This window comes from Natator depressus, chromosome 3 (assembly GCF_965152275.1).
Source record: "Natator depressus isolate rNatDep1 chromosome 3, rNatDep2.hap1, whole genome shotgun sequence".
In the NCBI taxonomy this organism is placed as follows: Eukaryota; Metazoa; Chordata; order Testudines; family Cheloniidae; genus Natator; species Natator depressus.
Window position 1 is genome coordinate 96,952,832 of NC_134236.1, and position 14,598 is coordinate 96,967,429.

Genomic DNA, 14,598 nt, shown 5'->3' on the forward strand with positions numbered 1-14,598 from the left:
CCCCTCGGGCCACGTTAAGCCTGGCTGGGGGACACAGGGGAGCCAGCGCCCCCGGCTGGAGCGGAACGGCCATGGCCGCCGGCCAGCCCAGAGATCCCACAGCCCCGCCCCCGCAGAGAGAGCGAGAGAGAGCACGACGACCCGAGCCCCTTGACGCGCGTGCGCCTGGAGTCCTCAGTGCCGTTAGCGTCGCGCGCCCGCTGCCCCGCCTGCTTACGGGCACGCCTAGAGTCACGTGTCCCCGCCCCCTGCTGTATAGTTTCGGGGCGGTTGAGTCTCCCTCAGGCCGGCAGGGGGCGCGGTAGTAGTCGACACGGCGGCTGCGCCAGGCTCTGGGAAGCGGGCGGAGGGAGGCGATTGTAGCAGCATCACTGAGCGATGGCCGGGGAGGATGGAGCCACCCCGGAGGCTGCGCAGCCCCCCGCGGACCCGGGCCCTGCCGGTAGCGGCGGCTACGACGCCAAGTGCGTCTTCTGCAGGATCGGCCGCCGGGAGGAGCCGGGCACCGCGCTGCTGCCCTGCGAGGTGAGGGGAGGCGGGCACCGGCGGGCACCAACCCGTCCCTGCCGGCCCCTCTGAGCCCTGCCGCCGCGCGCCTCGCCCCTGCCGGCCCCGGAAGCGTTGTGAGGAGCCGGGTCGCAGCCGGGGCGCCCGGGTATCGCCCTGCAGAGCCGCCCGTGGCAGCGCGGGGCGCGGGCGGCGCAGAGACCGGCGGGCAGGCTGAGCGCGGGGGGCGGGGTGGGAGAGGCCTGGCTAGTGCCGGGGGGCGGGGTGTCTGGTGTCTGCCTCTTTCGCTGGCCCGTGGGACGAGCGGCCGCAGTTGCTGATCCTGCAGTTGAGAGGAGAATTGTCTCATGGGTCTGGGAAACCGAGCCCAGGGCCTCCCAAGGGCAGTGCAGGGGTGCCCCCGACTCGACTTCGCAAAAACACCGCGAAAGGTGCGGTGATTCACGACTTCCATAGGTTATGTTCCGTTCCCATTATTGAACAGTGACGAGCAAATAGGGACGGGTGCAGCCTGTGCTGCAGAGCCGGTGTTGGGATTGTCCAAATCTCGATAGTTCTAGTTAAATGGTCTGTAATTCACCCAATCTACTGTTTTTTCTAGATAACTAGTCTGTTCAGGGGATCTCTTCATTTGCTGCTTGTGAGTGGCTTGCTGCTTGGAACAAGATTTAAACTGCTTTAATTTAAATCATTCTACCCTGCCTTGCCCAGAAAGTGGGATGGGTGGGGTCCAACAGTAGAGCATGAGGGTAGAACTAAACTTTTTTCAATCTTAACTCTGAGGTTTGGGGCGGTATAAGTAGCTAGAAATGTGTATTTGAATTAAAATATGTCTGGCTTATTCTTTATCATTTCACTTAATCTGTAGGGGAATTTTAATTTCCAAATGTAAATGACAGGTTCTTAGTTTTATCCATAATCATTAAAGTAGATTAAATGTGGTGGTCCTGGATAATACAATAATTCACAAGTTTAAGCCCTGAATCTGCATAGCGGGGGCTCTATGTAAACACAGGGGTCTACCTGTACAGAGTTCCCTGTGTGTTTGGGGCCAGCATGGCTAAAAAGCTGGAAGATCTCCTCCACTAATATGATGGAAGTATTAGTGAAATGTTCATCAGAAAGGCAGGCACTCAAAATTTCTCACTATTCTGGGCAGTATCCTTCCAGTAGGAGAGCATCAGAACATTGGGGAGGCCTGGATGGGGAGTGACTGATGTAACTATTTACAAGCATTATTGCTTTTTGTGGACTAATTCCAATGTACATCACTGAGGCCTTGTCTACACTGGGGGGGATCAACCTAAGATACGCAACTTCAGCTACGAGAATAGCATAGCTGAAGTTGACGTATCTTAGGTCGACTTACCTCATGTCCTCACGATGTGGGGTCGACCTGCTGCTGCTCCCCCATCGACTCCACTTCCGCGTCTCGCCACGGTGAAGTACAGGAGTTGACGGCGGAGAGATAGGGGATCTACACTAGACACGATAAATCGGTCCTTGATAGATCGATCACTACCCGCTGATCCGGTGGGTAGTGTAGACCAATGGTTCTCAAAGCCTGTCCGCCGCTTCTTCAGGGGAAGCCCCTGGCTGGCCAGGCTGCAGGTAGGGCCAATCGTGGGCCGGCACATCCCTCTGCCCACGCTGCTTCCTGCAGCCCCCATTGGCCTGGAGCAGCGAACCGTGGCCAGTGGGAACTGCGATCAGCCAAACCTGCGGAAGCGGCAGGTAAACAAACCAGCCCCGCCCGCCTGGGGCTTTCCCTGAACAAGCGGTGGACCAGCTTTGAGAACCATTGGTGTAGACGTATCCTCTGAGAAATAGTTGTGAAGCTAATGCTACAATTTATAGTAGAACTATAATGCAGGGGTCAGCAACGTTTCAGAGGTGATGTGCCGAGTCTTCATTTATTCACTCTAATTTAAGGTTTCACGTGCCAGTAATACATTTTAAATGCTTTTAGAAGGTCTTTCTATAAGTCTTTACATAAAACAATAGTTTAGTTATATATTAAAGTAAATAAGGTTTTTAAAATGTTTAAGAAGCCTCATTTAAAATTAAATTAAAATGCGGAGCCCCCAGGACCCGGGCAGTGTGAGTGCCACTGAAAATCAGCTTGCACGCCTCCTTTGGCACACGTGCCATAGGTTGCCTTCCCCTGCTATAATGTGTTTTGAATAACCATAGAGTGTTCCACTGTTTGAATGCCACTTCAGTTCCAGTAAAAATGATTTTATGTTATCTGCTGTTTTCTAATGTGTTAATTTTAATAATAGATTAATATGTTGGTATTGTTCCATTAGTCTGAAGGTCTAGTCTGTTTTAGAGATATCAGACCTGGGGCTCCACACCATTATCTAGTAGTGCCGATAGAGCATATGGGAAACTGCAAGACTCTAAAGAAAGAGCACATTCCACTAGGTAAGACTGTAACTATGGCTATTGCATGAATCAAAAGAAAACAGTTGTGGATCATTGTTTATTCCTGTAGAGATGCATGCTGCAGTATATTGTCAATTGCATTGTAGTTTTGAGCATTGTTTATTTTGTGGCTAACTGTGTCAGGGTAGATTGCTGATTTAAGTCATGATTAAAATCTGATTTAAATCAAACAGGAAGCCTTGATTTTAAGTAATTGATTTAAATCTAGTTTTGCAGGTGTACTTTTGGGAGTTCTTTTCCTAAAGAAAAGTTGGTATGATTTGGTACTTCATGCTAACCAGAAGGATACACTATATCTATACATTTATTCAATTTATGACATCACACATTTATTCAGATTCTCAATAATTACATTTTTTTTAATGTTAGAAATAGTGAATTATTCACTTCTTGTTTACTAGATGATACATTTTACTTCTGATTTTTCAAACTGTATTTGGAAGGAAATTGAAATTTAATAAAAATGCACAAACAATATTTTAAAGTTGTTTTAGTTAAATAAAACTACCTTAACTGTGCTGCATTTAAAAAAAAAAAAAAAAGCTTATTACAACAAATTTTGTATTTAAAATTGATTTCTTAAACAAAAGACAGATTATCTATAGTTAGTGCATTGAACTGATTGGTACTGGTCACCATGTCCTTCAGGATTTTAGAACTAGTATCTTTTCACACCCTGTTTTTATTCATAGATTGGAAGAAAACATGCTTTCCTGCTTCTTTCAGCTTCTGATTGGTTTCTCAACTTTGAATGAACTAGTCCTTGAATTGAACAAATTGAATAAACTGAAATGTAGAAAATACTCTCTCTGCACCTGCAGAGGAGGCAAATGCTGTCAAAAGCTGGTTTAGAACATCTTCAAACCCTGCTTCAAATGGTTAGCGAGTGTATTCCACCAGTTCAGTGGTTTGATTTTTCTTTAAAACTTTGCTAGTAAACATGTACTGCTTGAATATTTATTTACATTATTTTAACAGATTATGTTAAATTTAGGTCAAGGCCTTGACATAGGTTGTCAAAGTTCAAATGTAATTTTAAAAGGTTTATTAAAATAATTAAATACAAAGGCTGATTTAAATTTAAAAAGTCAATTTTTTTGTTTTTTTTTTTATTAAGAGATCACTGGTTTTCCTCCATTCTAGTATCAGAGGATTACTGGTTAGTAGTTTATTAGGGTGTGTTTACACAGGGAATTTGACTGACATAGCTATAGCAGAATAGTTCTAATTATTCTGCTGTGGCTATGCTGGTATAACTCCTTTGTGTGGACACCCTGTTTTGGGTTAATAATTCTACTGTAGCTATGTCAGTCAATTTGCCTGTGTATACAAGCCCTAAGATCCAAGAATACAGCTATTTCTTCTTGTCTGAAGTTGCAGATGTAGTTTAAATTGGTTGAGAATCTGTTAGTGATTTTCATAAAATTTTTTTTTTCCTTTGGAGACTGGAGAGAATATGTATGTGAAAGGTATTTTATTACTATCTTTACTACCTGTGCTAAATTGGGATATTGTTTATTAATGATGATAGAAAGATAATGCAGTTTCTAAAGGTAGGTGCAGTTTCAGTGAGAACAGATTAGCTTGTTTTTTGTTTTGTTTTTGTTTTTTTTTTAAATCAACTTGTAGCATTCATAAAATGTCAAAGGTTTTGTGGTTTAAAAAATCCTGGCCACGCTCCATGATTGCCTTAGTCTGCAAGAAATGTTCTGATTAGCTGTGTGTGTTAAGCATCAGAGAGAGAGACTATGAAATGTTTATCCTTGTTAACATGAGCGTTAATTTTTGTCCCAAGTCTCTCATTCAACCTAGTTAAACTTCAAAAAAGTTAAACTCAAGAATTTTAAAAATTAAGCTGAAAGATTCTGGATTAACAGTCCTAGTCCTTGTCTATTCTGGCATTTTTTCTTAACATCTCTTACTGCTTCACTAACACCAGTGCAGCTCGGAGTACTAGTGTAGGCTTGCCACCAGTGGCAGCTGCCATTTTTACTACCACCATAAGTAACCCTGTTCAGTACAGGATTATTTAACACAGTGATTAAAAATGCCTTTGTACTGCCTGCTGCAGAAAAATGCTAAATCCTAGAGATTAAAGTCCTGCAGATACATCACTGAGGGCAACAGAACAAACTTCCCACTAATTCTGACCCACTAATATTCCTCAGCATTGGCTTGGAGGTTTTAGGCGTGAAGATAAATCTTTGGCCTTGCCAAAAATGGTGCCAAAATATAGGTGGAAGTTTTGTGATGTGGAAGTTTGACCATGTGTGTGTGTGTGTGTGTGTGTATGTACACACACACACAGAGAACATGAAAAGATGGAAGTTGCCACACCAACTGTAAGAGGCTAATTACTTAAGATGAGCTATTATCAGCAGGAGGAAAAAAAAAAAAACTTTTTGTAGTGATAATCAAGATGGCCCATTTCACACAGTTGACAAGAAGGTGTGAGGATACTTAACATGGGGAAAGAGATTCAATTTGTGTAATGACCCAGTCTCTATTCAACCCCAAGTTAATGGTATCTAATTTGCAAATTACTTCAAGTTCAGCAGTTTGTCGTTGGAGTCTGTTTTTGAAGCTTTTCTGTTGCAAAATTGCCACCTTTAAGTCTGTTCCTGAGTGACCAGAGGGGTTGAAGTGTTATGATTCCTGATGTCAGATGTGTGTCCATTTATTCTTTTGCATAGAGACTGTCCAGTTTGGCCAATGTACATGGCAGAGGGGCATTGCGGGCACACGATGGCATATATCACATTGGTAGATGTGCAGGTGAATGAGCCCCTGATGGCGTGGCTGATGTGATTAGGTCCTATGATGGTGTTACTTAAATAGATGTGGACAGAGTTGGCATCAGGCTTTGTTGCAAGGATAAGTTCCTGCGTTGGTGTTTTTGTTGTGTGGCTGTGTGGTTGCTGGTGAGTATTTGCTTCAGGTTGGGGGCCTGCCTGTAAGCGAGGAATGGTCTGTTTTAAGAATGCTTGATAGAGATCTTGTAGGTGTTTGTCTCTGTCTAAGGGATTAGAGCAAATGTGGTTGTATCTTAGAGCTTGGCTGTAGACAAACACCTACAAGATCTCTATCAAGCATTCTTAAAACTACAGTACCCACCTGTTGAAGTGAAAAAACAGACTGACAGAGCCAGAAGAGTACCCAGAAGTTACCTACTACAGGACAGGCCCAACAAAGAAAATAACAGAACGCCACTGGCCGTCACCTTCAGCCTCCAACTAAAACCTCTCCAGTGCATCATCAGAGATCTACAGCCTATCCTGAAAGATGATCCCTCACTCTCACAGATCTTGGGAGACAGACTAGTCCTCGCTTACAGGCAGGCCCCCAACCTGAAGCAAATACTCACCAGCAACCACACAGCCACACAACAAAAACACCAACGCAGGAACTTATCCTTGCAACAAAGCCTGATGCCAACTCTGTCCACATCTATTTAAGTAACACCATCATAGGACCTAATCACATCAGCCACGCCATCAGGGGCTCATTCACCTGCACATCTACCAATGTGATATATGCCATCGTGTGCCCGCAATGCCCCTCTGCCATGTACATTGGCCAAACTGGACAGTCTCTATGCAAAAGAATAAATGGACACACATCTGACATCAGGAATCATAACACTTCAACCCCTCTGGTCACTCAGGAACAGACTTAAAGGTGGCAATTTTGCAACAGAAAAGCTTCAAAAACAGACTCCAACGACAAACTGCTGAACTGGAATTAATTTGCAAACTAGATACCATTAACTTGGGCTTGAATAGAAACTTGGAGTGGCTGGATCATTACACAAATTGAATCTCTTTTCCCCATGTTAAGTATCCTCATACCTTCTTGTCAACTGTGTGAAATGGGCCATCTTGATTATCACTACAAAAGTTTTTTTTTTTTTTTTCCTCTTGCTGATAATAGCTCGTCTTAAGTAATTAGCTTCTTAGAGTTGGTGTGGCAACTTCCACCTTTTCATGTTCTCTGTATATATATATCTTCCTACTATATGTTCCGTTCTATGCTTCTGATGAAATGAGCTGTAGCCCACGAAAGCTTATGCTCAAATAAATTTTAGTCTCTAAGGTGCCACAAGTACTCCTATTCGTTATTTAGAGGCATTTTAGTGCACTACATTTAGCGTTCACATTCAATTTAACTTCTTTTTCTACCTAGTGGAGAAAATGATGGAAGCTGGAAAGAACATCCTTCAGCGAAATAATTTTACTGACTTGAATGATATAAGGTATATAAGTCGCTTTCTGGATATGTCTAATACACTATTGACCTTTTCTGATAATAGTACTTGTCTGATAATGGTAGCAAGGGCAGCATCTTTAATTGTCTGAGAGAAATGGCCTCAAAGTTGATTAGGATTTGAAATACAGGAGTTCTCTGGTAGAATGCGCATACATGGGACCTATAAACTATTCTTCCACTGATACATTTCTAGTGCAGAGTTAATTTGATTTGACTATTTGGTAAAATGTAGCATGATTCTATATGAAACTAGTTTCCTGTTTTGTTTTCTAGAAAATGTTGAATGTAACAAAATAGTGTTGCAGTTTGAAGTTTGTCTATGACCAGGCCTTGGGAAAACTTTAAACAAACTATTTAAAAGGCTGCCCTGACCAGGTGCCAGTAGCATGCTTTGGAGGCCAAAGTAGAGATGAACTTACTGTCCCTGTCCATCTGGAACCCTGGGCCTCTGTTTGAGATGCGTTTGAATGTAGTTGAGCTGAGTCTCAAATGCTGTTTAAGAATTTGTTTGAAATGAGTTCTACCCCTGCCATGCTAGCAAGCAAAAGCATGTTTGAAATCATCTTATACTTAAATGCTTTAAAACCATATTTAAATAATGTGGGGTTGAACCATGTTTCCCAGAATGGATAGGGACATATTTTTGTGGCTGAAGAAGTTGGAGGGCACCTTTCATTTGGGAGACAGCTTATTGCTGATTTCACTGCTAGCTGTGGTGCATTTTTGGTAGTATGTTAAAATCTTTTTTTTTCCTCCCCCCTCCCCCCCCCCCCCAAAAAAAATAGGAAAATATATTTAAATGCCAACATTAAGTGAGAAATAAGCCCCTACATTGAGATGTTATCTTGACAGCTGGAGTGAAGGAAGGGGTATTAATGTTACTGTATGAGCCCTTGACTTAAACAAATAAAAATACCCCTTAACTTTTATTGTAGCTTCTGTCATTTCAATTTTATGATTTTGGGGGGAGGAGGAAAGTGGTGAAAATTAAAATTGTTTGGTAACATAAATTTTTGCTGCTAAATCTGTGAAGTAATTCTGGTACTCCAGACAAAAAGCTACAGTTCAGTACAATCAGCCCTTCACATAGTTTTAAGATGTTCTCGCCTATGTCTGAATTAATGCAGCTGATGTTTTTTCCCCTCCCCCACTCTTCTCAAGGATGGGATTCCACTGGCCTCCATTCTGCTCAATATCACACTTACATCTTCATGTCCTGGCCCCAGCCAGTCAACTGGGATTCTTGTCCAGGATGATATACAGAACCAATTCCTATTGGTTTATTACAGTAAGTGCAGCGCAGTTGATTTGGTAGGTTTCCAGTTGCCAGCATAAAATGTGAAAGCTTTCAAATGATTTGAAATAGTGATCTGCTCAGGCCTAATTTTAAAGCCTGATCCAAATCCAATGGGCCCCATAGCCAACCTAAACCCTACCCCAGCCTCAGAGGGTTGAGTTGTTTTCAGACCAAGCCCAACTTGAATCCAACACTTCCCCCTGAACCTGAATTATTGTCACCCCACGTCCTGGGGGCTCAGTCTGGTGAGTGCTGCTTTTTCTCCCCACACCTGCAATCCATCTCGGGTGTAGTGAAGACAATTGCTGGGCTGTGGAGTGAGTGTACCAACAAGTCGTAGAACTTCCCACTCCTCCTCATACACAGCAAGGTGTCAGTGGGCAGTATGCAGCTGTTGGTGCACCGACCGCAGGGTCGGAGGAGGAGATTAGAGCATACTCAACCCAAGCCTGAGATGTTTGGACTGTTTTCAGATCTAACCTGACACTTGTAGTCGGGTCAAACCAGGTTCGTGTTGGGTTAAACTCATAGAGTTTAAGGCCATAAGGGATCATTGTAATCCTCTGATCTGACCTGCATGTTGTAGGTCTCAGAACCTCATCCACTCAGTCCTGTAATAGACCAGGGGTGGGCAAACTTTTTGGCCCTAGGGCCACATTGGATACAGAAATTGTATGGAGGGCCGGATAGGAAGACTGGGGGATGCTATGCCTCCCCAAACATCTAGGTGTGGCCTGGCCCCTGCCCCCTATCCAGCCCCCTGGAATCTCCACACCCCCCCCCCCCCCCGCTCCCCACCCTGACTGCCCCCCAGGACTCCGGCATCCTATCCAAACACTCCTGCTCTCTGCCCCCTGACCATCCCCTCCAGGACACCCGTCCCCTATCTGATCCCCCTTGCTCCTCCCCTCTGACTGCGCCGCCCTGGAGCACCAGGTCTGGTGGTGCTATAGGCATGCCGCCTGCTGAGGGAACTGTGACTGGGAGGGAGGAGAGCAGAAGGGGAGGGGCCAGGGACTAGCCTCCGCCCTGCTCACTGCGCTGCCAGGAAGTTGGGCTGGCTCCTCTGCAAGCCTGTCCTGACCCCGCTCTCTGGCAGGAGCTTGGGGGCCAGTGGGAAGGGTCCTGTGAGCTGGATGTGGCCTGCAGGCCATAGTTTGCCCCCCTCTGTAATAGTCCCATAGCCTTTGGGTGAGTTACTGAAGTCCTCAAGTCATAATTCAAAGACTTCAAGTTCCAGAGAATCCACCATTTACTCTAGTTTAACCTGCAAGTGCCCCTTGCTGTGCTGTGCCCCCATGCCCTGTGCTGCAGAGGAAGGGTTGCAAGGTTCTAGTTTGAAATGTATAATACAATGCAAAAATCATAGAATATCAGGGTTGGAAGGGACCTCAGGAGGTCATCTAGTCCAACCCCCTGCTCAAAGCAGGACCAATCCCCAATTAAATCATCCCAGCCAGGGCTTTGTCAAGCCTGACCTTAAAAACCTCTAAGGAAGGAGATTCTACCACCTCCCTAGGTAACGCATTCCAGTGTTTCACCACCCTCCTAGTGAAAAAGTTTTTCCTAATATCCAACCTAAACCTCCCCCACTGCAACTTGAGACCATTAATCCTTGTCCTGTCATCTTCTACCACTGAGAATAGTCTAGAACCATCCTCTTTGGAACCACCTCTCAGGTAGTTGAAAGCAGCTATCAAATCCCCCCTCATTCTTCTCTTCTGCAGACTAAACAATCCCAGTTCCCTCAGCCTCTCCTCGTAAGTCATGTGTTCCAGACCCCTAATCATTTTTGTTGCCCTTCGCTGGACTCTCTCCAATTTATCCACGTCCTTCTTGTAGTGTGGGGCCCAAAACTGGACACAGTACTCCAGATGAGGCCTCACCAATGTCGAATAGAGGGGAACGATCACGTCCCTCGATCTGCTCGCTATGCCCCTACTTATACATCCCAAAATGCCATTGGCCTTCTTGGCAACAAGGGCACGCTGCTGACTCATATCCAGCTTCTCGTCCACTGTAACCCCTAGGTCCTTTTCTGCAGAACTGCTGCCTAGCCATTCGGTCCCTAGTCTGTAGCTGTGCATTGGGTTCTTCCGTCCTAAGTGCAGGACCCTGCACTTATCCTTATTGAACCTCATCAGGTTTCTTTTGGCCCAATCCTCCAATTTGTCCAGGTCCCTCTGTATCCTGTCTCTGCCCTCCAACGTATCTACCACTCCTCCCAGTTTAGTATCATCCGCAAATTTGCTGAGAGTGCAATCCACACCATCCTCCAGATCATTTATGAAGATATTGAACAAAACCGGCCCCAGGACTGACCCCTGGGGCACTCCACTTGACACCGGCTGCCAACTAGACATGGAGCCATTGATCACTACCCGTTGAGCCCAACAATCTAGCCAACTTTCTACTCACCTTATAGTACATTCATCCAGCCCATACTTCTTTAACTTGCTGACAAGAATACTGTGGGAGACCGTGTCAAAAGCTTTAGTTAACTGTTCAAACAGTAGTTTTAACATAGATATTTTGAGAGAGACACTTGTATAATTTTTAATTCAGGATTACTTCCTTTAGCAAATGTTAAGGCAAAACTCAGTGTGCTTTACTTTTACCTTTTTACAGCCTTTTCCTTTTTAAGGAAAATATGGTGGTAAAATATGAGTAGTGCATACTATTGTGTAGTTTAGACGCAATATATGGCCTATATTCAAAATGCAAATACACTAAAACTTGGAAACAACAAAAATACTTGTGAGCAGAAGGTAGCCTAAGATTGTTAATAGGATACATAGCATTTCACCAGTTCAATCCAGCTTGAGTGAAAAGTTACTGCCATTTGATAGCTGCTGTTCAATAGCTTATGTGCTGTTTTGCTGGTCTCAGTCCAGTTCACAAATGTCCACTTCACAAAAAAACATTTTTTTGTTGCAGCAGAAGAACCAAATAGTGCCAGCTCTCCACTGAGAGGGGCTAAGAGCAGAATTGGCATGGAGACTGAATAATTGACTAATCTTGGGAAGTTATCTTTTAGGGTTGAGGCATGCTGTCAGGGCAGGGTGGGGAAGGCTCCTGGGCTGCAGCTGTGCTGAATAAACAGAAAAACGTACACTTTTAGTACAGCAGCATTATCCTGTTAAGTGAGACAGACCCTCCACATAAGTGCTAGAAAAATCCCTGCCTTGCCATTGGCTTAAGGGAGTGTTGCTGGGACATGGGATCTGTAAAGGTGAATAAAAAGCCAAGAGAGGGCCCCTTTATATATATAAAATAAAATTTTTTTATTTTCTGAAATGACATAAAGATAAATACGAATAACAAAAAATGGAAAACATACTTGAATTTTTCTTTATTGTAATATGGCTTAAATATGACACTTGATTTGGAAAGAATGGAAATCAAGATTCAGAATTATATTAAATTGTAGAACTCAAAATTCAATTACCTAACTTTAAGAGCAAATGAACTGTAAGGCCATTTAACTTTGTTTAATTGTCGTCACTAGGTGAGCTTTGTAACATGCTAGAGGTCTGGTGTCCCATAACAGTTAGCAAGTATATTAACAACTTGAAGGCAAGGGTTGAAGCACTTAAGCTGCTTGCGTTTTTAGGTTCCAGTACCTAGTGGGTCCCAGTAAAACCTCAGACACATGTTCAAATGGAAAGGATAACTTAATAGGACTGGCAGAGAAGGTGAGAAATACCCTCGGCTCCCAGTACAATTATCAACCGAGTTGCTCCTAGCTTGGCTCTTAGGGGCCATCTAAAAGAGGCTTAGGGCTCCTCATGCCTAATACCTAGTGTGTCCGAGTTTAGTCCATTCCTCTGCTAAAGGAATTTGGGTATCCCTACAAATCCTCTAGTAAGTTCCACATTATGTCTCACTTGGGGGCCCCTCCACATTGTCCTTCCATGTTGATGAGTCACCCGTAGGCTGCCCTACCTTTGCTTGGCTAGGTATCTGAGTATGAAGTCCACAGCAGTACCAGCTACTTGTGCCCCAGCTTTCAGAACTTGGCTGTTTCCAAGCATACTTCTCCTCTTAGGTTCCCAAAACACCCTGCCTGGGTGACCCATGCTTGACCAGCTGTCATCCCAATTGTCTCAAAACTTTCTCCTTCTTCTGCTGACCTACTCTTCCTCCAGTGGTAGAGGGAGAAAATTAGTGAATCTGTTGCTCAAGCAGATTTAACTTCTGGTATACACCCTGGCTATGTGAAGTAAGGAGCACTAACTGTTCTGCTTAATGTATCTGGTACATATCCACACTAAACTAAATGTGTTGCTTTCAGTGGGATATTTTGGATTTATGAAAGACCAGTTGTTAAACTGGAGCTCCATTGGTCATAGGGTTAATATTTCTTCCTTTTTTCCTGCAGGCTGAACAGCTGATTGAACGACTGCAGACTGAAAATACTGCCAGTTGAAAGCACCTTACCTAGTCTTGGATCACAAATCAATTTAGATTTTGTTCTTTGAACTCTGATTAAGATTATACAGTTTGGTGTAACTATTTGTGAAGTTTTAAAAAAAGGAAAAGATTGAGTTGATTGCCTGTTCCTTCAGAGCAAGAACTTTTTTGATTGTCTACCTAATGCTCAGTGTATGTGTACTCAAGTTTACTGATAATAGATGCAAAATATTTGAATGGAAAATAGAGTAATATATAAAACACTAGTTCTAGTAAAATACATTATAAACAGTCATGATTTGAATGTATTAAAACTGGGCAAATTTTCAACAGTAACTGTTAATAGCATGTACACTGTACCAAGTTGAATGCTTAAAAGTGGAATCTAGCTTTTTATATTAACAAAAAAAAAATGGGGAATGAAATAGTGTTTAAAATGAACAGGTTTCCTTTAGTACTTGCATGAGTCATGCTGGTGATGTCTAGTTCTTAGTAGGTACAGTACTAAAGATAATACTACTGTTTTTTGGTGCTAAACCATTTTAATATATTGCTATCTTGCATGATGATGGTCTGTAGCAAGTGCTAAACATAACATATTGTGCCCAGAATATGATAATGCTTTAGAACATAGAATTTAGTTTAAATGTGTGTAGGAATGTTTATATGATGGATTTAGATTAAGATTGTTACTTGTCTTGAATATTCTCTAAATACAAGATTTTTAAAACATACAGTTAAAGAGTTTGGATGGATTGAATTAACACACTTGCCTCTGGGCATCAAATTTAACCTAGAACCTAGATTAAGGACTTGTCTACACAGTGCGTTAGTCAACACTAGAAGACCGGGGTGTAAATTCTAGTGTGCATTACTTTGTTGCATATAACTGGCCTGTGTGGATCCTGCTGGCACGCACTAAAAGATCGTGTGTGTGTGTGTGTGTGTGTGTGTGTGTGTGTGTGTGTGTGTGACTGTAGTCCTGTTTCAAACAGTACTACATTAACACACACTAGGGAATTTTTAGTGCATGCCAGTGAGGTCTACATGGGTACTTAGTGTGCACTAAAAGCTTACATCCTTCTTGTGCAGACGAACACAGTGGGTAGACAAGCCCTAACATGTGGTTCTACTAAATGTCACTTTGATTTACTTATGCCATGGCTAAATTTGACTCCTAAATATTTAGAGGTCACAAGATAAATTGTTCACTGATGGTGGGTTTTGTTGTTTTTGAGCTCACCACACACAACTACTATATAACCTGATAGGTCTTGGCATATCTGGGACTCAGGCAAAGCCCAAAACTGGAGTATTCATGTGATGTGGTGTTAAGAGTTGCATGAGGAGGTGTTCAGAGTGTCTATCTGCACTACATATGGCTCTAGTCAGTGCTGTCGCTCCCTCATTTTTATGAGCACCAAATTAATTCAGATCATTTGAAAAGAAGATAAAATTTCAGGACAATAATTTTATCCCTTGGTTTTTTATTTATTTGTTTTTTGTTTTCCACCAAACCATTTTGCATTTACCTAATTGAAACCAGTGCCCTTAGCATCTACATGTTAACAGCCAGGGTGGTGGTTATCCACTGCACCTGCAGGCTCTCTGAGAAGTCTTAAAGTGCTTTCCACGGATCCTGTTGCCTTAGTGATGCAGTGTTTTGT

The 14,598-nt window shown here is 43.2% G+C and overlaps 1 protein-coding gene across 2 annotated transcripts; it reads left to right on the forward strand.

Moving 5' to 3' along the window:
* Nucleotides 1-275: 275 nt before the first annotated feature.
* HINT3 (histidine triad nucleotide binding protein 3) lies at nucleotides 276-14,003 on the forward strand. 2 transcript variants are annotated; one of them, XM_074948385.1, is made up of 5 exons: nucleotides 276-525; nucleotides 2,840-2,930; nucleotides 7,134-7,207; nucleotides 8,383-8,509; nucleotides 12,900-14,003. In XM_074948385.1, exons 1-5 carry the CDS (start codon nucleotides 392-394, stop codon nucleotides 12,945-12,947), a joined length of 474 nt encoding a protein of 157 aa, XP_074804486.1. In that variant the 5' UTR covers nucleotides 276-391; the 3' UTR covers nucleotides 12,948-14,003. The 2 variants fall into 2 exon arrangements, with proteins under 2 accessions (XP_074804486.1, XP_074804485.1); XM_074948384.1 differs by having other exon boundaries at nucleotides 281-525; nucleotides 2,817-2,930.
* Nucleotides 14,004-14,598: the final 595 nt, after the last annotated feature.